Source organism: Notolabrus celidotus, chromosome 13 (genome assembly GCF_009762535.1).
Source record: "Notolabrus celidotus isolate fNotCel1 chromosome 13, fNotCel1.pri, whole genome shotgun sequence".
In the NCBI taxonomy this organism is placed as follows: Eukaryota; Metazoa; Chordata; class Actinopteri; order Labriformes; family Labridae; genus Notolabrus; species Notolabrus celidotus.
The window spans coordinates 13,890,663-13,917,957 of record NC_048284.1 but is presented as its reverse complement, the minus strand read 5'-3'; the positions used below and the strand labels follow the sequence as shown (position 1 = coordinate 13,917,957).

The 27,295-nt window shown below is 38.5% G+C and overlaps 1 protein-coding gene across 2 annotated transcripts in view; it reads left to right on the top strand.

Moving 5' to 3' along the window:
• The window catches only part of fig4a (FIG4 phosphoinositide 5-phosphatase a), an 80,945-nt gene that overhangs the window by 23,320 nt on the left and 30,330 nt on the right, over window positions 1–27,295 (top strand). For both annotated transcript variants that reach the window (XM_034699416.1, XM_034699417.1), the window contains exons 10-20: window positions 31–193; window positions 5,955–6,052; window positions 10,979–11,112; window positions 11,667–11,783; window positions 14,392–14,437; window positions 14,871–15,019; window positions 15,097–15,263; window positions 20,882–21,020; window positions 22,431–22,489; window positions 24,550–24,697; window positions 24,974–25,057. In XM_034699416.1, coding sequence (XP_034555307.1) covers window positions 31–193; window positions 5,955–6,052; window positions 10,979–11,112; window positions 11,667–11,783; window positions 14,392–14,437; window positions 14,871–15,019; window positions 15,097–15,263; window positions 20,882–21,020; window positions 22,431–22,489; window positions 24,550–24,697; window positions 24,974–25,057 — 1,304 coding nt within the window. The remainder of the gene's footprint in view (window positions 1–30; window positions 194–5,954; window positions 6,053–10,978; window positions 11,113–11,666; window positions 11,784–14,391; window positions 14,438–14,870; window positions 15,020–15,096; window positions 15,264–20,881; window positions 21,021–22,430; window positions 22,490–24,549; window positions 24,698–24,973; window positions 25,058–27,295) is intronic.

The following is a 27,295-nucleotide window of genomic DNA, read 5'->3' as shown; positions in this document are numbered from 1 at the left end:
AATATTTGTGTTTTTCTATTTATTTTCCAGGGAGACGTTGCTAATGAGGTAGAGACAGAGCAGATCGTCAATGATGCCTCAGTCATGTCTTTCACAGCAGGAAGTTATTCGTCATACGTCCAGGTGCGAGGTTCAGTCCCGCTGTACTGGTCCCAGGACATTTCAACAATGATGCCTAAACCCCCCATACGACGTAAGATTGCTTTGTTACTTGTCATTATATAGAATAATTACTTTTACATATCAAACATCTTGTTTTATGTTGTTCATATCCATAGGAAAAAAGGGTTATCATGGCTTGTATGACTAACTTGCTGCTAAAGATATCCAACCCCACATTTTTTTCAAAGAAACATACATAAAGACAGGAAGAAAATGCAGCCATGAAGTAGCACAGTAGGTGTGTAAGTATATAAGATGCAATGCATTCATTCTGTCAGAGCCAGAAATAACCTTTCAGGGAGGGACAGGAGATGAATGCCTCTGGAAAACTGCATTAAGATAAGAGATTAGCTTTATGCCAGGGCCTTTCTTCTCATCCACCTGCACAGATTGAAAAATGAAATTAAGAAACTAAATAGGTGAATCCAGGACGCCCCCCTTCTTGGTTCTAATCTTTGTATCCATTATCATTTTGGCTCATTCTGATCCACGCCGCAGGGCTTGGGAGAGGTGATCAGGTCTGATGTCATCTGAGGCAGCTGGTGTGTTTGTACCCAGGATGACACTGATGCTCGCATGTGTACAATGCCTGTATTAAATCCAAATCCCTTTTCACCCCACTTTGCCCTTGTATGCATCCTCAGAAAACATTTTCTTGTGTGAGAAGGATACACCGAGTGTGTCCCGAAGATCCACTGACCTTATCGTACGGGTTCTGCTTTGATCCTTAAGGACAAACCTTATCCAACATTTCCGACATGTTGCCCTCTCCTTGCACAGCCACTTTCTACTGAACTGTATGTTTACATCTATGTCGACACAGTTTGCCCGGGGTGTGGTAAACTTGTTTGACTTTATTTTTGCATTCACTAATACACTCTCATTAGTCCCACACTAATATAAAGTTCTCCTGACTAGATTAGAGAAGCAACCCAAGAGTGAACCAAAGATTTTCTAATATTAAGTTTGGTCAGTTTTGTGGAGCCTTTCATTATTTTTTTATGCTTGGATTTACACTACTTGGACGTCTTGATTGATATATCACTAGTTTAACTATTTCATACAACTAGATTGCATGTTCATTGATCTTTTTTTCCTTGCAAGGTCATACGTGTTGGTTCTTTAACTCCAGCATTCAGTGTTTCTTTTTGGGGAAAACAGAACCCAAAGGGGAATAAGTATTCTTTTTTTTATTTCAGACTTTTTGAAGTCAGTAAACTTAAATTATGTGGTGCTTTTCACTGACAGAAAAAAAAAGAAAAAAACAGACAGAGAAAAAAATAAAATTAAACAAATAAGCAGCATAAAAGTTCAATGGTTACATGATTCACAGGTACATGTGTAAGAATTTGAGAAAACATTCAGGGAACACAAAAGATAATAATTACTTAGAATTGCATTAAAGGTTGTGGGATGATTCATAAAATGCTGTTTGAACAAGTGTAAAGACTTAAAAGTATCCACAGATTTTTAATTCCCCCTAAAGACCCATATATGAATATATAAAGTTTCCAATCTGATTATCTTTTAGTTTTTTAACACATACCAAATGGGTTAATGTTGGGTCTTTCTTTTTAGTAATTTATATCCATGTTGTGTTGCAGTGTCACTGACACAAAATATTACCTTACGCTGATGACACCCTTAAAAGAAACAGATGATATGCTTGTGGTCAAAAACGACATTTGACTTAGTTCATCAGACGTGTCTCATTATGCAAATAGACCACTTGTGTTTGCGGAGTGTCATAGGACAGTGTGATTTATGTACCCACAATGTAACTATATGTAAAAGATAATTAACTAGTGTGCAGAGGATAGAAAACAAACTTATGCAGTAGCTCCCAAACCCAGAAACAAGTCAGTCCTTTTGCCAAAAAACTACTACTTTTTAACTCACAAAAAGTACACACATCTTGTTTTGTAGTTGGCTTTTCAAATTATTGGCTAAAAGATCAATCAATCATGTAAAGTTGATAGCTTTTTACCTTAATGTGGTAAATCCAACACATTTGGGGATAAGTTTGATTTTTTTCCAGGCACATTTTTTAATATGGTTGCTTGCTAAGAGCTTGGTAGAAGAGTATCACCTCTCATATGTTTGCAAAATCAGGCTTTTGAAAGCAGCTGGTTAGCTTAGCTAAATATTGTAAACACAGAACATTTGTCAGCTTTGGAACTGCCGGTTGCATTTGTCATGGGTATCTGTCCCTTTGCTAAACTAATCTAAGTGGCAGGAAATAGATTACGATAGCACAGACATTTAAAATTGATCTCATTTAACTCTTAGCTAGTAAGGGGGTTGCTGTATTTTTTTCCAAGCAGTGCTGTAAATGAAATATTAGAGTTTAAATGCTTGTGTTGCAATACAATATTAATTGAGTCACTTCTAATAAAAACTCTCTTTATTGGCTGTTGTGTAGCTTTCCTAGAGCAAATGTAACTGGTTACTGTATGAGTATAACAAGATTTGAATTACCTTTAATGTGGTTGCTTGCTGAGAGTTTGAAAAGAAGATTATCACCACTGTCATGGATGTTAACATTCAGCCATAGAAAGTAGCAGACCTATCTTTTGTCTTCAATAGTAGAGATAGACCGATAAATCTGCTTCGGCCTATATCTGCGATCACAAGGCCGATTCAAAAAATAAACTATTGGGGCGCTGGTGGCCTGCTCTAAATGTCTTCAGTCACCAGTCATCTTTTTTAAATAACTCTGTCTCCCATCCTAAATGACAGCATGTCAAAATCTAAAAACGTTATTAGCTGGTGTTTAACATACAATCTGTTATGGTGTATTGAATAATGCAGTTAGTCATTCTCTGAAATGTATAGCATAACCTCATGTATTTTTCTATTCCTTTAATTAATTAAGAACCGATCTAAAACATGTTACTGGCTAAGATAACCATGTGTATTAGATTATGATGTATGTGGAATCATGGATGTTATTCAATTGTTGTTTTTTAAGCCAGTGCTCTAATCTCTAATTATTGGCTTCAATATCGGCCATTGAAAAACTGATATCGGTTGAACACTATGATGCAGTAAGCTTTAGAGGTGCTAGTGGACAGGTGTGCTGTATGTACAGACTGGATTAACAGCTCCAATCTGTAAACTCAGCTGAGTGTCCACCAGCAGAAGAATCGTAACATCAACCGAGACAGACATGTGAGTGAAATGAGTCATATTGTACTCATGGCAAGGAGTTGATTACAGTATTTTTCAAAACGGATGTAATTTCTGCCATTTTTCTCAGCTTCCACTACAAGTTTTCTTTGTGTCTGTGTGGCTTGTACCCTCAACCATGCTCTGCTGCAAACCCATCACATACAGTGATATTACCCATACACAGATAAAGAGACAACTGAAAATGTTCCCTTTTCCATTACTTTAATAATAGAACAATAACTAAAACTAATTTCCAAATACCTTTGACATCAGTTTATTTCTTTACAACCACCTTGAGTATTGTGAAACTGACATAAAACCCACATTCAATGCAGTTGTAAAAATTTTTTGATTGTTACACAGGCTGCATAGAATTATATCTATTAGACGAATCTAGGTCAGCAGTGTGGTGAAGAGAGAGCTTTGAACCCGGTGTCTGTGAATTCATTGTATCGTACACCATCTCTAACCATCGGATCATCCTGCTATCAAGAGTTAATGTTACATAAGTACATGTAAGTCTATTTTACTACCATGAAGCACACAAATGTCTCGGTTGTGAAGGAAATTACCTTAATGGGTCGCTCCTCTTCTTCATCATCACTGTCATTATGAACATGCCCCTCTCCGTGGCACAATAAGAATGTTATTGGCTGTTATCTCTTAATGTTGACATAAACTCTTATCTGTCTGCGGCCTGTAGACAAAGTGATGATGAAATGGTTGTAAAGTGAGGATGCTTGAGGTCGTGTTTGTATTGTAAGTTTTTGAACAGTGATCTGACCCATTTCCTTTGATCGTCCTCCTGGCTGCTTCACTAGTCCAATTTGACGGCAGGCTGCAGGTGTGGGGCTCTGCCAGAGAGGGAAATGGAGGCACTAGATATGATTTAAAATCAAAACAGAATAAATGGATGGAGAATGAAAGAAAGAAATTGGAAGTAAATGCAAAAAAAAAAAGGGACCAATGAGCAGGATGAGAGGTGGGGGTCTTTGTTAGCTCAGAGTGAGACTCCCTGACTCAGACTGGACCCATTGAGATAAGTTACCTCATTAACCTACTTTTACACTCTCTCGTTGAAGCGAAGAAGCTTGAGTTTAAGAAGACGTTTTTTGATTTTTTTCAAACCCTCATTCTCAAAGAACAGTGACAAGCTGGCTTTCATGTTTTGTAACCCAAACTTCACTTTAACACCATCTTTTCTGGGTCACTGAGTTTACAGCTGCCATTCAGAATTTCAACACTTGTCTTGTTTCTCTCCGTCAATGGCTGCAGTTCCTTGAGTGGCCACTTAAGTCAAGCTCAAAGATTGTATAAAATATGGACGTAGTATCCGTGACTTCACCCATCTGTTCCTGAAGAGCTGTTTGAGGCCAATCATCGGCGGCAGCCATAGTGCTGCTGTCGAGCGATTGTGACGTAAAGAGGCGGGCTTTGAGCCTCCTAGCCAACAGCTACAGTGTTCTCGTCTGTTAATCAAGTCAGCTGTGCCTCTCATTGGAAGACTCGTAATCTCAATATCTTCAAAATAGATTCACCCCCCGTACAGTGTGTGCCGATGGAGAAATGAGCCAATCAGACTACACTCGTCTTTTGTACCAGGCTGTAAACATGTTTATTTCTGCTGTAAAGATCTGCTTTTTTGAATTGGTGTGTTTGTGGTTTCCGGTACTTCCAGAGCCAGCCTCAAGCGGATCCTAGATGAGCTGCAGTTTTTAGCACTTCCGCATTGGACTCATATTTTTAGACCGGAGTTTTTGGTCAGGCTCCAAAAGCGAGTCAATCCTCATTTAGCCCCATACTTGAGTGCCAAACTTTTTCAATAGATTTCAACCTATTTACAGCTCAGTCTACAGCTTTTTTTAGTATTTTTATGATAACTGTACGAAGGATACATTTTCATGCAACTGTTCCATGTTGCATTATTTATACTGACATCAATCAATTACTTTCAGAAGACATGATGATACAATACAATGGTGGGGGATGATGTTTGTTCTTTTTTTAAGTTATATTTTGGGGCATTGTTGCCTTTATTGGATCGGATAGCTGAAGAGTGACCAGGAAATGTGGGGAGTAGAGAGTGGGGAATGAAATGCAGCAAGTGGTCGAGGCCGGGAGTCAAACAAGCAGGCCCCACGATGAAGTAGAAAGAATATAGCCTCTGGGGAGCAAGCTTAAGTTAATGTTTTTTACTACTACTTTAATCTACACCCCAAAACCCATTAAAGCCAATCCGAAGAACTGCAGTTCCTTGAGTGTCCACTTAAGGCTGGCCCCAAAAGCCAAGGACTTTCCATTAAGCCCCATGTAAAAATGGTCAACTTTACAGAAGAAATAAACATGTTTACATTTAGGTGTCAAACGGGTAAATCTTTATTCATACAAACTGTACAGTGGGTGATTCATATTTCAACTGTTTTGATTATGTTCTTGTACAGAGTAATGCATAAATGTCGGCATGACATTGTCTGCAGTCTGCAGTATTTCTAATGTGGTCACCACCATTGTTTTGCTTCATAACACCTCTTCATGAACCAATGATTGATGTCACCGAGAGAAACGTCCTTTGATCAAATATCATGTATGTGCTTTAAAAATCACTTGAACTTCTCTTTCAGTGGATCAAGCCGACCCATACGCCCATGTAGCTGCCCTCCATTTTGACCAGATGCTGCAGCGGTTTGGCTCTCCTATTATCATCCTCAACCTTGTCAAGGTAAATGTGCACACCTGCATGCATGCATGCATGCATGCACGCACGCACACACACACACACACACACACACACACGCATAACCACACACACACACACACACACACTCACACATACACAAACATACACACACACACACACGCGCACACACACACACACACACTTATGGAGTTTTATGGAGTCTTTACATAGTCACTTCAATAGAGTCTTGTCCATGGTAGCTGGTCTATAACAGTTAATACAGTGAGTCTCTGTACAGGTGTAACAACAACAAAATGCAGTGACTCTCTTACAGAGCAGAAACAAGATAACAAGGAAATTAGCATTAACATGCTGCACTCACAAGTTATCAGTCTTCATATCTTATACATGTTCTAATTTTAAAATACAAGATCATGAGTTTGCAGCCTGATGAAGATGGATGAAGTATTTTCTTTAAAAGCTAGAACTTTGCACTGAGCAAAATCACACTCAGTCACTTCAAATCAATACATTCAGAAGTAAATTTGTGATGGAGGAAAAGTATTAATATATATATATAAATGAATATATATATAAATGAATATATATATATATATATATATATATATATATATATATATATATATATATATATATATATATATATATATATATATATATATTTATTTATTTATTTATTTATTTATTAAAGACAGAGAAACATTATAGTAGTGTTTGCACACACACACACACACACACACACACATGCACACATACACACACACACACACATCCACACATATACACACACATACACACACACACAGCAGGGATGAGCAGGCACACTCACATCTACTGAAACACATCTTTCACAACCTTGAATCTTTACACTATGTTGCTGTAAGTTAAAATAAAAGATTTGATCATTGATGGTGATGATGAAGCTTTAAAAAGTAATATAAATGCTTTGTTCTATCACAATATAGTGATGAAAAAGGTTGCTCGAGAGCCTGTAAATGTATATGTTTCCCTTTTCATCCCTATGTGCAACACTGGTTTACATTTTCTCATTTGAGCCAGCTCTCCAGTCGTAATTGTTGCATTGCGTTTTCACTCACATATGCCTGGACACACTTGGGCACACAGCCATACACACTCTGTAGCTTTGGTTTTTTCGAGCTCACGTTGTCACTCCCAAGGGGAGCCGTGAGATGAGGGACCAATCGGAGACCTCAGAGGTCCGCACAAGCCGCAGCCATGTGATATGTGCAGACTGTGGGAAGTAAGGGAGGGGACACCCTGCTTATACGCTACACCCCTCTTACTTATGCCAGAGAGACAGAAAGAGAGAAGGAACTGGCTTTTTGAGCATGAAATCATGACAGTCCAGCTCTGCATGGCGGCAGCTGGAGGTCAGCCTGGCCGTGTCACCTCCATGGATGGGTGCATGCTTTTGTCATGGGTTGCTGTGTGTTTTTCAGGGATTGATGTATAGAAAAGATAAGTGGAGTATGAGTGCACATGGCTAAACATGTGCAACGCTTTCACAAACTTGAAAGGTGTCTGTTTTAAGCAGGGAACCTGAAAAAGTATATATAATTTATTAATTTATTCAGAATTATGAATATTTTTTGTCAGACAGGGAGAAAAGCCTGTCTGAAATGGCAACAATCACTCAATAAAGCTTAAAAAAAAAAGTGGATTAAGGATAAGAAAAGCCTAAAAGCATTAATCAAACACTCCCTTTTACTGTGCAAAGCCATCCATTTAAATAATTAGTGCTCGTTCGCTCCATTAAAATGTCCATGACTAGCCCCCTCGTGTTCATACATGTGCGTGTGTGACTGTTTGGATCCACGTTGTAATTGCTGATCTGCAACAGCACCTTTTGTACAATGACAATGATGTTCACCCAGGGTTATGAACCTGTGAACAGCACATGTGTACTTTTCTAAAGAAGTGGGTTTTCTCGTCTCTTCTATGTGCCTAGAAAGTGTGAGTGTGTGTGTGTGTGTGTGTGTGTGTGTATGTGTGTGTGTGTGTGTGTGTGTGTGAGCTGTGCATGTGCCAGACTGTGTGATACGCTCCGCTTGAATGGGAGAGGAAATGCGCCGGTAATTTAATGCTGGATTGCTCTTACAACCCCTGGATGTGTGCATGGAGATGTGAGCTGTTAAATGATGCATCCAAGCCGATTATCACTGAGGGTGATCTGTCAAAAAGGCTAAATGAGTGGGGGATTATGTTTATTGAGATATAACATAAAGGACTGTGTGATGACAGGTCACAGGGGCAGACAGAGAGTATTTAGATAAGAAGCAAACACATGGAGATTGTAAAATAAATCAACAGCTGTTAACTCATTGTATTTAAATTTTACTCTTAAAAAAACATGCTTACAGAAAGAATCCCTGGTTATGTTTTTACATGCTGGGTAAATACAAATAAAAAGCGTCTTTGTACTTGCCATCAGCCTTTTAGGGGAGACTTTAAGGATTCTTTTGAAAACAGTTAACCAGCAATCTTTTCCTACATTTAGGTAGCATGTGACAGTTTAAGTTTTACCTTTCTACAATGTCTGCCTCCCTTGTAAAGTGTATCTAGTATTTTGTCTTTGTCTATTTTAATTGGTGGTTTATTTTATTAATTTTGTCTATTCTTTAAAACACATTTTCTATCTTTATTAAACTAGATTTTTATCTATATCAACTTAGATGATCATTTATCCTAGTTTTAAAATCCTACAATTGAATTAAACAATCCAATTTCAGGTGACCCTGAAGCTCAAACCAAGAAGAGGGAGCAGAGACATTAAAAGCACGTTTACCAAAACAGAGTGAGTCTGAGGAATGGCAAAAAGAAATTGTCCATGGGATAGAAGATTACAGCCACTGACAACTTTAGGAACCAATAAGAACCATAAAAAAGATGGCAGCTCCTGTAGTATGGCCTTATAAAATAAGATATACCAATGCTCCATTTTGAGTTGAGATATATTTGTCTACTTTGTGATTGGGTTGGCCATCTTTTATTTGCTGTTAGGCACTTGTGACTAGGGATGTTCCAAAGCGACTTTCTTGTTGCTTGAATGGATGCAATTATTCAAATATGAACAGTTTGTTTAGATGATTGTGCCATCATTTTACCATTAAGTTTACTAAATGTAGTCATCCTGTGAACAGTGTTGTTTTAAATACTTGACTTGCTTGCTAAAATGTCAAAATGACTAATTACTAAAATGTATTTTACTTTACTAATCATTTTATTAGATTTATTTTGGGCCTTTTTCCCTTTATACATATGACAGCTGAAGTGACAGGAACTGTTGGGAGAAGAGAGTGAGGTAGACATGGATCAACAAGTTGAGGATAGGAGTCAAACCAGCGACCAAGGTACCAAGGAGTATAGCGTTCGTTCATATTTATGGCAAATGTAACAGTTTAACAATAGTGGGTTTTTTTTTGTTCTACCCTATTTGAACCTCATTAAATAAAAAACAGTTACCTGTTCCTTGAATCTTGCATCAGCTTACCTTTTTTCATTATTAGGATTCCAAATGCAAAAGTTACTTTAAGCCCTTGTGTGCCTCTTTGCAACATAAAATCTCTTAATTTCCAGCCAATCTTCACCCCTTATCACATGCCCCCCCCAATACCTGACGCATCTCTCCACAGTGCTCTTCTATCCACCACATATGGATCCAACAAAGAATCTCTTGTATCTCTAATCTTCTCTGAGGTTACTGCGGAAAAAATGTGAATGAGTCATTATAAATGGATCAAAGAGAAGTACATGTGTCTGACATGTGGCACACTAGACACATGCTGTTCTCTGTACAGTAACTCAGCATGTGCTGATAGCCTCGAAGGAACTGTACCTCTTATTGTATGGCAACCAATTATTATTATACAAACAAGTCGACACTATAAGTAAAGATGATTTTATTTATTTAAAAATGATTTATGTACAGAGTAAAAGAAATAGTGCCCCAGAAATTCCAAGACAACAATATTCTTACCAGGCTACTTGCAGGTCCTGTTAACATTAAACCTTACATTTCATTACTAGTTAAGTTGAAACATTATCCTGATGAACTGTTATAAATCACAATGACCTTTTTAGTCACTTTCTTTTGTTGTCATTTTTAACTGATGAAGAAAATAACATCAGCAACACCAAGTGTATTTTTCTTATCTGTAGTGAAAACATCCTATAAGATTAGTTGAGATAATAGGTAGTAGTAGTAGAAGAACAAGGGTAGAAAAAATAGAGTACAAATAAAGAAAAAATAAAATACAATAAAAATTGATGAATACAATTTTAATTAGAATCCAAATTTAAAGTTATATACAAATGTTGCGCATGGTATAAGAGTTGTTATTAGCCACGTTTAGCCTCTTGTTGGGTTGAGTCAGCATTTCCAATATGGATACCGCTAACCAAGGGCTTCAAAACTCTGCTTTAGAGCAGTGGGCTATGTTACAGAGACGATGTTCATGTTTTATACAGTTTTTGGAATATAAATGGTCTTGCACGTAAATGTGGCTGTTCTCATGTGAGATTTTTGCATCCACGAACACCAACACATCACCCATGTCCTTGCAAGCTTACACTGGCTGCCTGTTATTAATTGAATTGATTTAAATGAATTATTCATTATTTTCGCATTTCAAATATCCTTACTTTGAAATATGTAAAAAAATATATAACCCCCTATGCGCATGCCTTGAGATATGTGGTTGTTCCTCGATCCCGGCTTGTACCAAAGTTGACTAGACCTTTGCAGTTACAATCTACAGGAACTCCCTGCTGGTTACAACATGAGAGGCCACACTTTATCTTTTTACACCTCTCTTAAATCCTTCAAGTGTGGGAATCCACTCATGAATTCTAAATGATCAGCTGGCTTTTGACTCCTGTATCTTCTGTCTCACTTATGTGTTTTTTTTTAACTTGTCTTTTATCCAGAAAAGAGAAAAAAGGAAACACGAAAAGATTCTAAGTGAGGAGCTCTACCCGGCTGTGATCAACCTGAATCAGTTTCTCCCTCCAGAGAACTGCATTGACTACATCGCCTGGGACATGGCACGCTACACTAAGAGGTATTATCAATAAAGCTGCCTGTATAACTAGTTCACATTCAAAATCAGACATGGCCTAAATTTTACTGTACAGTACAGTGACAAAAAGATATGCTATGTTCAAACCAAACATGCAAAAGCCAAAGATTTTCAAAAGTTTGAGTGAATAATCAAATGCAGCAGGTAGTGGCACGTGGCATGGAACAGACTTAATCTGAATGTGAATGACTGCAACACTTTTTCCCCGCCTTAATTGAGATATTTAAAATTAAATTAGGCTTTGATAAAAGCCTAGAATTCTAAGAATTTTGCAGAATCAACGCTTTAAACCATTTTTCTGGACAATGCAATTATTTCATCTGAATCATCCGCCTCTCCTCACTGCAAGCATCCTTCTGTGCACGTTCAGGAGGAAGTGGGTTTCAGATCAAGTTTCCCTTTAATTGCTGTAAAAAGAGAATTAGATAGATGTGATAAATGATCACTGTCTCAGCTACAGCTGCAGAAACACAACATATTAAGGTGGATTTATTGAACAAATACTAATCTCATCCTCCTTTTTCTCCCTTTCTCAGTAAGCTGTGCAATGTTCTGGACCGTCTCAGCATGATAGCTGAGAATGTAGTGAAGAGAACTGGTTTCTTCATCAACCGCTTTGACTTCTACTGTCACACCCTCAGGCCTGACGAAAGGTGAGCCTTTCTAAAATCTTGTCATTTACTGCTTCTGTGTTTCTCTTAAAAATAACACACACACAATTTTGGACCAGACTTTAACCTTAATATTTCGGTTGCAACAACTATTGCATTACATTCGTGTGTAAACTACAATGAAACTTAATCAGTATCTGATCATGAGTGGCACTTTAGGTAGCATCTTGGTTTTGATAGGAAGTTAGAACAAGGGAAAGATAGCAGGTTGTGCTGGAGAATAAGGGGAACAAAAAGCAAACCATGTGCAAGACCGCACCACCACCCTCCCTGCATTTGCATATCAGACTAAAGGAGGCTACATTATCCATTTTTCTTTTCATACATATTCAGAATCATACATTTATCGACACTGCTTAATTTTGAAACCCCCCCTGGTATGAATTCTTAATGGAAATTATGCCCGATGGCCGCCGCGTCTCACAGAGTTTTTCTTCTAACGAGCTGAGTAGATTACCGTCCATGTACTTAATGCACGGCTCTTCTATTGTCGGCGCGTCTTAATCTCTGTAACCCAACATTACGCCCCTGTTACATAACCCAACGACCACACCATGGCCAGTATTTATTACCCTCTGTTCGTGCTGCCCGAGGCTATCCAACACTCTTTGTTTCACTCTCTCACCTCACACTCAGGCACATGTGCTCTCACATTCACACAGAACAAAAACCCTGATAAGCTTTAATGTACAGTAGAAGCACTTCAGTAATTATAGCTCCTGAAGTCTTCATCACATGCACTTGTCTTGTGAATAATAAAGCTAGAATAGTTAATCAGGGGGAATTTTGGACATTGTATTCTCCTGTCCATACCCGTCTCTCCTCTCCACTTCGCATTTTTCTCAAACACATGCACGTGCTCTCCCTGAGGTATTTGGAGCACACACCATTCAACGTGAGAAATAAACGAACCATTCAACTATTTTATTACTTTCTTTTGAACAATCATTGTATTGATATGGGGGAAAAAGGAAAAAAGACAGAATACACTACTACTAGCATGGGTCTATAGAGGGCAACAAAATCCTAACTTACCAGCAGCGGTACAGGTTAAGTAGAAAAAAAAGGTTATGGGCAAGACATTCTTGTGTTTTTACCAAGCGGCAACCTCCGGTCTCAAACTATGAAGCCCATGCGGAAGTGTTATAAACTATAATTCATCGAGAATCCCCTTGAGGCTGGTTGCAGAAAAAATGGAAACCACATAGACACCAATTCAAAGAAGACAGTCTTTGCAGCATTAATAAACATGTTTACAGCCTGGTTCAAAAAACGGCTTGGCTCTACGTCAATAATTTCTCTATCGGCACACACTGTACAGGGGGTGCATTTTTTCTAACGTGACGGTTCAGAAGATATTAAGATTACGAGTTTTTGCCCAAAAAAGGACATGACTTAATTGACTTCCGGACAGGAACACATAGATGTTGGCTAGGAGGCTCTAACTCCGCTCATTACGTCACACTCTGTCTGGTTCCACCAGTTATGCATTTCCAATATGGCGTCCGCTGCCGATTGGCTTCAAAACAGCGCTCAGGAACAGATGGGTGACGTCACAGATACTATGTCCATATTTTATACATTCCATGGTTTTTACACTTATCCAGCTGTCATTATTGGCTCCTTACCAAGCTGTGTTGAAAAATGAAGCTTATTCGGAAGTGTTGTGGAGTTCCTCAAGTGTCCACAAGAGGCTGGCTGCAAACCCAATGAATCTCCATGAGTTTCCATGATAAAATGTCAATTTTTACAAAAAAAATTAAACATGCAATAATGGTTTTGGTCAGTGTAGCCAATTTTTTATGCTAACACCCTTTTTAGGAGAAGATTTTTGTAACCCCTCTGTTTGTGTAGCATACAGGGTTATGGTTCCATGTTGATGCAGGAAATTGTGAAATTATGCAACCTAAAATGTGGTGGATTTTTAGTAATTTCTAGTGGTAACACTCAGAGAAGCTATACACTTTTTCTTTTTAATGCCACTGGAGACCTCAATGAAAACTTCTTTAGTTGTTGTACAAAACTGTAATGACATGGCTGTGGATTACAGACCCCTTCTGCACTTAACTACATGCAAATATTGCATTTTTGTCATAATGCCGCCTACTGGTATAGGGCAGGAAGGATTGCATGTCATGAGTTAGTGTCAGTATTTCCAATATGGTGACCACCATCATTGGACTTCATAACACCTCTTTAAAAAACAATGGATGACTTCACTTAGATTAGTCCTTGTTTCATACAGCCTCTGCTCTTTTCTTGTTCATGCTAAGCTAAGCCACCAGTGCTTGCTATTTAAAGCTTTCTAATGTATGCTGTAGATCAATATGGGATATTTTTACCTGTGTCATGGTTCTCTGCTAAATATATCTTTGAGTACTTGTATCCCTCACTGTGTTTGGATTTCTGCTCTGTATGTTTCAAACTAGTCACTTACACTCAGCCTTGGAAAGGATTGCACCTCTATTAGCAGGAAAACATGAGAAAATAAGGCTGCAGAAGAATTGATGTGCATTGTGCACTTTACTGCTGTAGTCTGTTTCTTAACTGCTCTTCTATCAGTTGTATTAAATGTATAATTTTTTTGCAGGTGGGGAGATTTAGGCGGACACGTTACAACCAGTGGACATGTGCAGGTAGGCTACATAGAAAACAGGATTGGTTTGACTTTCCTTTTGATTTGCAGGTTTTTGGAACGGTCATTCCAAATTAGAGACTCTCTTATTGTACATAGGATAACACTCCCGGGAAAAAAATTAGATGTTGGAAAAGTTGGTAAAACCCCATACCCAATCATAGCAGTGAGATTTCAAGGCCAATGTAAAAGCTTTTTGGGCTATAGTGCTAAACCAAGAATTCAGCTGAATAATACAAGTTTTTATGAGTTTTTCATGGAGACCTTGAATGTGTGTACAACAAGTTAATGCAACGTTTTTTTGCCTGTCATTTAATTACCACCACTTAAAGCTTATTTTAATTTCTCTGCTATACATGTTGGGTCTTATATATTCTGATATTCATTAGATAACAAGAGGAGTCTCTGAATTTGATGAGTCTGTGTTGTTGTAGACAGGTGTGTTGCGGACCAACTGTGTGGATTGTCTGGATCGGACAAACACTGCCCAGTTCATGGTGGGGAAGTGTGCACTGGCCTACCAGCTTTATGCACTGGGAATGATTGACAAGCCCAAACTCCAGTTCGACACCGATTGTGTTAGGTAAAGTGCGATAAAACCAAATGCAGCCAAGATTAACATCAGGACCAAGTTTCAACTGAACTGTGTGTTTGAACCAGGTTGTTTGAGGAGCTGTATGAGGACCATGGAGACACTCTCTCCCTGCAGTATGGTGGCTCCCAGCTGGTTCACAGAGTCAAGACCTACCGCAAGATCGCTCCCTGGACACAACACTCCAAGGACATCATGCAGACACTGTCACGCTACTACAGCAATGCTTTCTCAGGTTTGTGGCACATACTGTACGGATGTATATTTGGCTTTTTCTAACAAGCATGTGCAACTGAAAGAATGGACTGACTGGTAACATTACATGAAAATTCACTTGTCAGTATATCACAATGCATGTTTCTCATTTTTATAACTCACACCCTCATTTCAATCAGGAGAGACACAATTTGAGGATTAAATGTTATTTATTACAACTTAATGAATAATGAAACTTGACAGAAATCTTTGGCGTAAGGACTCTATGGGGATAATTTTGTGAGCGTAGGATGTGTGAATTTGGCAGCAGAAGAAAACCCCCTAGAGTCCAGACACTGGTGGCGGTGGTTGATGAATCCTAGGAATTGAAGAGTTGCAGAGACCAGGTGGAGATGGGGAGGTGGAGGGAATGCACAGCATCAATGCAAGAAAGAACTAGCAGGAGAGAGAGACATTTAAAAAGACAGCAGAAAGTTGATAGACTGACAATAAAGGCGTGCCACTGAGCTATTGGATGACAGCCGCCACTGATTAACCAATGACAGCTCCGGAGCATGCAGCTGGAATCGGGTGAGCTATTGAACGAGGGAGAGGAGAGTTAAACAACTGCTGTGATTGCTTTATAGTCTTCCTGTCTGAACTTTTGCTAGAGCTACATTTCTCCAACCGTTTTCTTACAAAACCCTTCTACATTAGAACTTTACTTTACCATTGCAGCATACTATATGCAACTTGAACCTTAATCAAAAAGTAATCATAGGATCACAGCCTTTTACATACTAATGGATTCCATACAAGTTTGCATACAAAAAAAGCACAAAAACCCTGAAAAAACAAACAAAAGTGCCCTTAACATATCCCCTTGTTTAAGTAAAAAATATCTCTTCAAATAAAACATGAAGTTTAAACTTCTTAACTAATTACCCAGAAAGGATTATAAGAAATAAATGGTGAGTAGGCAAGCTACATGACTCCAACTATTTGCATTTCACACAATGATCACAGGTGAACTTGGGATGATTGGTATGATATTGCTCCTTTCATAAATCTAAAGCATGTTGGATCCACCGTTTCTCTTTGAGGACTCAAGTGATTTTTTTTTTTACAGCTGCTAACTTAAATTTTGTATTTATTTATTTTTTGGGGGGGTAATTTTTTGCCTTTTATTGATAGGACAGATATAAAGAGACAAGAAATGTGGGGAGTAGAGAGAGGGGCAGCAAGCGGCCGTGGCCGGGAGTCTAACCAGAATCCACTACGCCAAGGACTATTATAACCTCTGTACATGGGGATGCTTAAACCGCTGGCCAACTACGCCTGTCACTTACTAGATATTTTCAAAACTTAATGAATTAAATAATAGAGAATAGGGTTTCGAATCTCTCTGTGGTGTGTATGTACAGGTCTGATGATTAGATGATGGTGCAGGGATGTTCACGATGGGTTTGGAGCTGTTGGATGCTCTCTTCCGCTCGCAGCAGTTGATATAGTATATGTAATTCTCTCTCTCTCTCTCTCTCTCTCTCTCTCTCTCTCTCTCTCTCTCTCTCTCTCTCTCTCTCTCTCTCTCTCTCTCTCTCTCTCTCTCTCTCTCTCTCTCTCTCTCTCAGTGGATGACTGTACACAAGTGCTCACATCAAAGGGTGTCATTTATACTCCTGGAGATGGACAGGAAGGTTTTGTTCTATGTATCAAATCAGGGGTATTAGCACTGAAACTCTTGACCTACTAAGTCCCCCTCCTCAGTGTGCCTTTGCTTTTGGCTCTTGTCTTCCTCTTCATTTAAAAAAGGAGGTCAGTGGTTAGGTGCAGTGCACAGCTGGTGGAGTAGTAGATTTTCTAACAAGGGAGTAAACACAGAGATTAGATACCTGCAAGCACTCAATATTCCTGGCACTTCACACTCCCTCAGAGGACAGGAAGGGCGAAAAGTTACACGCAGCTGGTGACCGATGTCAGTGTGCCCTGCCCTGCAACATGGCAACCATGTTCATGCATTTATTTAGGATTACCTGTGTTGCTTATGATAACGGTGCTGTCACATAACAGCTAGTCTGTGATAATTGATTAAGTGAAAGACAATGATTAGTTGTAGTGGTGACATGGTGAGTCGAATTGGAAGGCTAATTGGAAGCACTGTATGACTTTAAAAATTAAAACATTGATATTTAGCAATAAGATAATAATAGTAATGATAATAATAATAATAATGCATTTTATTTATAAGCGCCTTTCTTGACACTCAAGGTCACCTTACAACATTAAAACAAGCAGAGTTTAAATAACTAACAGTTATAAAATACAATTTAAAAAGTTTTAAAAGAATCGAACAGTGGACTTGTGGTCAGATGGAGTAAGCCAGTCTAAACAGATGAGTTTTGAGTTTGGATTTGAAATGTTGGAGTGAGTCAGTGTTACCGCGGTCAAGTGGGAGAGAGTTCCAGAGTTGAGGAGCAGAGCGGCTGAAGGCTCTGCTCCCCATGGTAACAAGGTGAGCAGGGGGGACAGTGAGATGGATGGAGGAGGAGGATCTGAGGTTGCGGACGGGTGTGGCACTATGGAGGAGGTCAGAGAGATATGGAGGGGCAAGGTTATGTAGGGATTTGAAGGTGAGAAGAAGTATTTTGTAGTTGATCCGATGTGTGATGTGGAGCCAGTGGAGCTGTTGTAAGATGGGTGTGATGTGGTGGATGGAGGCGGTGCATGTCATGATAGAGGCAGCTGAATTTTGAACCAGTTGTAGTTTATGGAGGGTTTTGTGTCGGAGGCCAAACAGAAGGGAGTTGCAATAGTCCAAACGGGAGGTGACAAGGCAAGAATGGCAGTGGAGTGGGGAGTGAGTTGAAGGATGGAGACGGTTATTATTACGTAGATGGAAGTAGGTGACTGGGTGACATGGTTGATATGGGAGCTGAAGGAGAGGGTGCTGTTGAGGATGACACCCAGACTCTTGACCTGAGGAGAGGGGGAGATGGAGAAGTTCAGTCTTATTGCTGTTTAATTTGAGGAAGTTTGAGGTGAGATAACTGAATAGCAAGAGTCAGAACAACAATATATTGCTGTGTTGATATTTTGTCCCACCCCTGCTTATTAATGTACACCCACTAATCCTCCTTATCCGCAACGAGTGATGTATGCTTTTACATCTCTGCCAAGCTCTCCAACAGCTTCTCTCTGACTCACCGACACATTGTGGACACACCAACATAGAACACACTCCCATATGCTGTGCAGCCATTTGAATCATTGTTTTGATTTGACACATTTAAGAGAGAAAAAATCGATTAAACTAAACAAACCTGTTGACAAATCTCTGAGATGCATTTCATTCACAAGACATGTTGTGAGACAAGACCTTTTTTTGTCAACCACTTCTGTTCCATGCACAAATACTGTTCACAGATTATCTGCAACTCTTGTCTTCCAATGTGTTCAATGAATCTCAGGCTGCAAATTACCCAGAGAAAAGACTTGGTTGCAGGCTCTAATAGAAGCCAATTTAGTTAGTAATTATCTAACGTGACTGTTGGAGCTGCACACATGGGGCTGCACAGTTGGGGGATGGATTAAATGGCACCGAACTGGGCATCATGCAAAACACGTGCCACATGCTGAACACACAAACACTGCCAGAGATTATCCAAGCACGTTCCCAAAGACAAACATGGGCTAGTCTGGTGGTTCACAGAGTTTTCACTGTTCAGGTGGAGTGTCTCATAGAAAGTCTTGTTATGGAGAAGTTTGGTTTGGGGTAGACATACAGAACTTATTCCCTACACAGTGAGATTTCAAGCACTACACAAAATTATACACACAACATAGGCAACACACCATCCCTCTTTTCGAAAACATCAAGAAGGAGGAATAAATAGATGATTAAACACTCTTATCAGGATAATGGTTCATGTGTGGTGACAGATTGCAGCAGAACAAAATGGTTGTTGGGTTTTTTGTATCAATAAGGGCAGAAATCTGTGCAAGCCATTTCTTCATCCAGATCTTTTCAATTCAAAATAAACGTGTATTTATTACATACAAAAATACAAAAATCAAAAGCTGTCAGTCATATATGATTTGGGCTATAATTACAACTAGTAAAGATACTTATTACCCACGTCTCTTACTGATCTTCCGGCAGTGTAAGATGCGTGATTCTGATTGGTCAAAATCCCTTTGATCGGACTAAAATGTAAGTATTGGTTACCATGCTAATGCTGCAGGCTGTGGATAGTTTGATATTGGATCCTGTCAAGCACTCCTAGCAACGAGTGGTGCAGATGAGAACAACTTTAAGTTGCCAATCGTTACAAAGACACTTAACCCTCCTGTTATGTTCGTTTCTCAGGAACAGCAATAATGTTCCTGGGTCAATTTGAACAGGGGCATATTTAATTATCCAAAAGTGTCCAAACCCCCAAAAAGATCCAATAAAAAATTTTTTTTCTCATTGTTAACTCCATTACTAACTATTTAAATCAATATTGAGTGCAATGGTGTTCTTTAATCCTCACAGATCATGCTTCAATGAGGATATCTCACTCGTTTTTTATGAAAATTCACATTAAAACATTATTAAATTAACTTTGGAAAGCCTTAACCCTAACCCAATAGTTTTACATGACATAGATTTTTTTAAATTCTATTTATTTTTTTATTTTTTTATGAAGGGATGTTGATAAATTAACACAAGGCACCTCTTTTGTCACATGCTGTCTATATTTATATGGAAGGCCTAAATGTTAAATGAACCATTTTAATTGTATATATTGATTTGACCTATTAAGCCAAGCAGATGTTTCATACCGAAAAAAAAAATATATATATATATATATATATATATATATATATATATATATTTTTTTTTTTTTTACTTTTGAACTTTAAAAAGGGTCAATTTAACCCACAACGTAACAGGAGGGTTAAATCATGAACAGTGGTGATGATAGCAACAGGCAGATAAGAATCCATCCCCATGGAACGCTAACTTTTGTGGAATCACTGGGGCTTTTTTTTTTTTTTCATAAGCTATATATATATATATATATATATATATATATATATATATATATCATTTCAAGTGGATAAGATATTTTTTAAATCAATGCTAACTTGTTTGTATTTTATATTAGTAGCCGGGTAATAAGCAGGATAATGTATGGTAAGCAGGTGGTTATGGGAAATCAAATCCCGGCAGGGTGAAACAAGACCCTGATGCAAATTTAAAAAAAACAACCTGTTACTCTGGCCCAAATCGTTACCTTTGACATTTTTATTTGGCAAAATATTCCTAACTCATGTAAGCCTCTTTGAGGGCTTTCTGGTACAGGTTTAATAGAGGTTGTGCACCAATCAGCCATAGCATTGTGGCCACTGGTAGGTGAAGTGAGTAAGATTGACTATCTCTGGGATCTGTCAGCCAGCAGGTGAATGTTTTGTCTTCAAAGCTGATCTGTTAAAAGCAGGAAACTTAGGCGAGTGTAATGTTTTAAGTAGAGATTGGGATCAAAACCATAGAGGAATGCTTAAGCTTATCGATGCTGCTGTCAAGTTTGCTGGCTCTCATGACGCAACATTATGTCAAGTTAAATCACGTCATTCCACAGATTTTGCATCAACGTGTCTGTTTGTCCCCACCAGATGCAGACAGGCAGGACGCCATCAACCTGTTCCTCCAGGTGTACCAGCCGTCAGAAACCAAACCGCATCTGTGGGAGCTCCCCACCGACTTCTACCTGCACCAGAGGAACACCATGGCCCTCCCGCAAGACAGACGCAGGTAAACACACTTTAAAACCACTAACACACAAATGCCAACTGTACACACCTACAGGATTTGAACAAACACAATGGGCTGCAGTTAGATGCTCCATATGTGAATAGGTAAAAATCAGACTGATGAGTTGTGTGTGTGTGCGTTCATTTTTGTGTTGATTGAATTGCTCACTGAGAAATCAATCACACCACATTAGCACTTGCTCTGCTGTTTCTTTTTATAAGCTCAGGATGTAGAAGTCTCTCTCAGGCACTGAGGTTATTCCCACATGCATATTGGTAGATTTTTTTCCTCTGTAATTGCTTTTGTGGTCCAAACATTGCATTGGATCACCTCTTTTACCTGAATAAGGGTCGCACAGCTGCGGCCTTGAGATGTAATTATGCATTTAGCACCACTGAAGGTATTTTCTATATCATTCCTGCTCAATATGAAGGCCGCATTGTTGCAGCCGTTCGATTTAAATAGAGTTTATGCAGTGGCCCTGAAAGCTCAACCCAGCACATTCAAACAGACAAATGACTGGTAAATAAATTAAAAGCATGTTCAGCATATATAGAAGAAAATTCAGCATATTCAAAATATAAAAGCAAATACAGGAATGCTAAAAGTTGCACAAAACTTAGTACAGGTATTCCAAAACAACACATATCAGGGAACGCAAAGAAGTATTCTAAGTTATTGGTAATCTAACTGTAAATATATATGATACCAATTTGGATTACTTGTCATCTAGTGTATGTATGCTACACTGAATTTAATTATGTATACCTGTTTCTTTGCTGGTTATATAATATTGAGACATGCAATCTCATTTCCAAGGGAGACCTGACTAAGAAGCTTTCGTTTATGCAGCTATTTTCTATCCAAGCTTTGGTTTTGTATGCTTTGTCACTTGGTCGGTCCTTATTCATAATCCTGTGCCGCTGACTTTTGTGTTTCAATGTCATTCGTCACCTACATATTGTATTCCTGCTCATTTCGGTGCATGTGCGTGGGAGTGTTCCCTTTTTCGAGTTGTATGCTCTCCTTTGTCCCTGTGCTTACATAAAAGTAGACCCAGTTGTCTGATACATGCCACTAGTTCATGTAGCCACAATGGGTGAAGGTAGGTCAGCCATTATTCCAAAGAAATTATCATGTCAGAAATTGAGTTCACTTCAAAAGCCACCCACTGCGCTTTTGATGCAAAAGTCAGTCCTAATAGTGCATCACACTCTTGGTAATAATCAGTGCATTCATTCAAGTTGATTGTATTAAATATAAGGCTGATGTGTTGAGGAGGTTTACAGTAGGTGGTCCAGCCAAACCATTTTCATATCTAGGTTATGTTGAGGAGAGACGGTGTCGACTACAGAATGCGCATCAGTTTTTGGAGGGTCTTTAACACATTTGTGTCTTCTCTGTTTGCAGCTACACTTTTTGGTGGTCAGAGGGAGTCCTGTCCTACCTTCCTGTGCCCTATGATGAAGGTATCTACTTAGCATAATGATATCTGTAATTCAACTCCAAATATGTAAGACTTTATACCAGAAAATATCTGCTACAAATTAACACCTAACATTGCTAGCTATCCTTTAAGGCTGGGGTTCCCAAAGTGGGGGTCGGGACCCCTGGGGGGTCGCGAGACACAAATGGGGGGGTTGTGAGATGTCTTCCAGAATGTTTTTTTTTTTAAGTTATCTAAAAATAGTACATTTTACCCATTATAGTAAGGAAAATTGACAAAAATAGTTGCTAACCTTGAAAATAGAAAATGTAATCAGTTTTCAGCCTTTCTATTTGCCAGATGACTCCTAAGTTTAGGGTTAGTGAACAGTGAATTATCAAAAGCATCAGTAGCAGTAGGTTAATGCATAAATGCACAGGAAACACCCACATGCTCATATAGGTAGGCTAATTTTCTGCAGACCAGCTAAATGAAGCCACATTTAATCACTTCAAGGGGCAGGGGGGTCGCAAGTCTTTGGCACCTGTATTTTGGGGGTCGTGGGCTGAAAAGTTTGGGAACCGCTGCTTTAAGGGATAGGATTACATTCTTCTTTGCCTTTCATTGTCAACAAGTCCGATGAGAGGACACCCACGAACAGTGTGTTCATCTCTTTTTTAATGATTTCCAACTTCCTCTGACTGTGGCTCTGACTTGTTGCGTTAATGTTCAGAAGGGACAGATGGTATAAGGAGTAGGAGACTGCAGCTATGTTAATTGTCTTGTCAGGGTTCTAACTGGCACATATTCAATAATGCTAAAATGAAGCTGTTCAATACATCATTCTATCAATCAAGCTTTATTGATATAGCACCTTTCATACAAATCAAACGCAATTAAAATTTCTTTATAGGGATTAAAAACAAGAAAGAAGCAGAAATAAAATTATGGTAAAAAATACTACATATTAAAAAACAAAAGTGGATTTTGAAGTAGAGGCTAATGCACGCCAACAACAATAAAATACATGAAATTCAAAAAAGGTTAAAGCATCAGAATAACAATAAGAATATAAATACTTAAAATAAATAAATAAAGAAGGGTAAGGTTAAAAATTGAAGATAAATAAAGGCGCTAAAAATAGCAATAAAACAGAGTAGACAATAATAAAAATAACAATAAATAAAATAATTAAACAACATTAAAGTCAATATAAAACTTTAAAGTAATAACATTTTGAAACCCTACATAAAAACCAGACTGAATAATAAAGTTTTTAGTTTACGTTTAAAAGTCTCAATATCTCCAACCCCTCTCAGATCCTCTGGCAGGCTGTTCCATTGTCTTGGAGCATGATGGGTGAAAGCAGAGTCACTGAAAGTCTCTGTTCTGCTGGGTGGAACAGTTAAAAGAGAGGAACCAGAGGATCTGAGAAGCCTTCCTGATTCACAAACTAAAAGCACTTCTGAGGTGGAGTCAGGTGCAAAGCCATGCAGTGCCTTAAAGACAATTCAAGTCATTTTAAAATCAACACAAAAAGAAACAGGCAGCCAATGTAAAGATTTTAAAATAGGAGTAATGTGTACTCTCCTTCTGGTCTTTGTTAAAAACTTGAATAAGCCTGGACAATTATTTACAAACCAGTGTCCAATTGTTGTGCGTTAGATTTGCTCCAGCTAGATCCTGTAACAAAAATACTAATGGTAATGTCATCAGGTTTGTTGGTATTTGCTCATAACAACCCACCTTCAACCTAAAGTGTTTTTAATGTGAGACAACTGAGCACTGTTTGCTCAAATCTCAGCAAACTGTGTGACTGCCTAGTGGGTATAATTGGCAGCAAACAGAACCACGAATATAATCAACTGAGCTCGTTTTCATAATAATTGAAAACAGCTAGGGCAATTTAGCAGCTCACTGATTAGTTCTTAACAGTTTTTCATAACAATAAAGTTCTCGTAGAACAGTGAAACCAAGCTTTGATGACACTCTTAGGTTTACAAAATATCACCTGTCTTAATTCTTAAGAATGCAGATAAATGTCTTTTCCCTTTTTGTGTGCGTCCTCTCATGTCTCCATGATTGTACCCTGGTTGGATGCAGTCCCCTGTGCTGACAACATGAAGAAGATCAAAGTGAAGCGAGCGAACCGCTTCGACGAGAGTATCGACACCTACACTGAATTCTTCAAACCGTATGAACTCACCTCATTCGATGACACATTCTGCATCGCAATGACGAACTCTGCAAGGTAGATACACAAACATTCAGAATTCTCAAACAAAGTGTCATTATGAAATATTTTGTTCACTTAAAAACTTTAAATCTGAGGTTGTTTGCCACTAGTCCACAGCATTAAAGTTACTGAACACTCCTGCAGTGTGTTGCTAAGTTGACGCAGGATTCATGCTAAGGAACACAGTGTATGTTTACAGTGCAGTGTACCAAACTTTTATTATGGCTATTACTGTGATGATACCGCAGGGTTCCAGCTAATGGAAGTCCTTCTCTTTTTGTGCTCATGAAGGGAATTTATGCCAAAGACAGTAGGAGTGGATCCAAGCCCTTTCACAGTTCGCAAACCAGAAGAAACAGCAAAATCTGTGCTTGGGTGAGTGCATCTTAGGCTATGTACAAGTCCTCATTAGTTTTTTGCATGTTACACACTCAATGTCACTGTGCCCTCATGGACACGGCTTCATTTGACACTGTGTTCTCAGTTAACCAAAAACAAGCCTCTGTTCCTTCCTTCCTCCTGTCTTTGTTGGGAACATGCAGAGTTGTTTCACCTTCAATGAACTGTGTGTGTGTGTGTGTGTGTGTGTGTGTGTGTGTGTGTGTGTGTGTGTGTGTGTGTGTGTGTGTGTGTGTGTGTGTGTGTGTGTGTGTGTGTGTGTGTGTGTGTGTGTGTGCGTGCGTGCGTGTGTGCGTGTGCGTGTGTGTGTGCGTGTGTGTGTCCATCCAGCACACACATTTGCTGCTATTTAATTTGCTGCTTCTTCTTGATTAAAAACCTAATGTGCTGATAGCTCATAATTGTCTTCACATCATTGCAACACAGAATGACCGCTAATGCACTACACAAGACCAATCCAATGTTCTGTCCTGCCTCATTGTTTTCCTTTAAAAATGAGTCTTTGCTCCTTCTATGGACCCACACTGGCTTCCATAATCTGACTGCCATGAGTATTTTTAGGGTCCACTGCACCCAGGTCAATCAACTACTCAAGTTGAAACAGTGTCATTAAAGCTCCAGTGAGTGACTTTCCCTTGGAATCACTTTTGGCAACCCCTGTGCAGAAAGCAATACATTTTATCTCTTTGCTGATTTTTATTCTGAACAAGTGTAGGTAATGTTTTTCCCATGACAAATCTCATACTGTTTTCTATTAACAGCCAATTAGATCACTCACTGTGAATATTTGGTGTGGAAACTGTAAACAAAGTCTGTGTGCTGCTGATACTTGCTTTGTCTGAAATAATTCCAGTTGCATTTGTCTTTAGAATTAACAGTTAGTATGTATAATGTTTCTATCTTTATGTCTCTATGTAATTAAGAATAAGATGCTGTCTTGAACTTCTTACTCATGGAGTTGCTGGTAATGAAAACACAAATCTGAGCCTTAGAAAAACAGCATGAACAGGTGTATGCCCTACTTTTAAAGCTCTTATTTATTTATTTTTATTTATTTATGTTTTTTTTATTTGCATTTTTCAAGTTTATTACATACATTTAGTCAAACGAAGAAAAAAAAACAAGAAAAAAAGACAGATGGATAAAGTAATATACAACAACCAATGAAAAGGATAATAATAATATTAAATAAAAGTAAAATAATGATAATTAATTTTCAATAAGATTGCAAATTACTTTGATCCCCAAATCCCCTTATAACTTTACATGACCAAAATATATGACCGTGATTTGCCATTTGCTCCCCGCATTCCCTCCAACATCTTGATGTAATGTTATCTTTGTCCTTACTTTGAATTTGGGGTGTGGTAAAATATCTTAATAAAATTTTCCACATATACTCTCTCCAATAATTTGAGTTGGTTGTGTGACGTATGTTTTTACACATTTTTTCCCAGTCAGCTGTGGTTATATTGCAGGAAAGTAAAGCTCTTTTAAAGATGAATATAGTTACAAAATGTCAGTTTAGGGGGAAAATGACAGTTTCTACCTGAATAAAATAATCTACCCTCTCTAATTTGTATTTGATAGTTCTCCAACAGGTCCCAGCATTCAACAACCAAATCAAAACATTTTAAAGATGAATCATTTGTTATCTTTTATTCTGCGTACAAACCCTTGCAAAAGGAAAAATCTGGTTGGATTTTTTTCAATTTGGCTGCCAAAATGAAATTACCATGTTATTTAACAAACCAGCAGGGTATCTGTTTTATCGTCTGTTTGTTTGTCTTACTGTCACAACACTTAGCAGTGACCTAAAAATGGGCTCTCCTGTGTACAGTATGTGATGATTATCTAACAAATACCTATTTTCCCTGATACCACCCAGGGCTACGATTACACAATAATAATTAGTAGTTGCAAGTGGAGCAGCTGAACGCACACTAAACAAACACTTGGAGTGACCTGAAAGAGACACTGGGTGTAGCAGTGTCTGTCTGTGTACTGACATGCTGCCTTTAACACCCTCTTGTCGCTTTTTCTCTCTTTCTCTCTTAACCTCCTCTATTCCTCTTTCCAACCCCAACACTGTCAAGGCAGATGTCTGTCAAACATGAGTCTGGTTCTGCTCGAGGTTTCTGCCTGCTTAAGGAAGTTTGTCCTTGCCGCTGTAACTTGCTAAATGCTGCAAAGTGCTCTGCTCATGGTGGATTA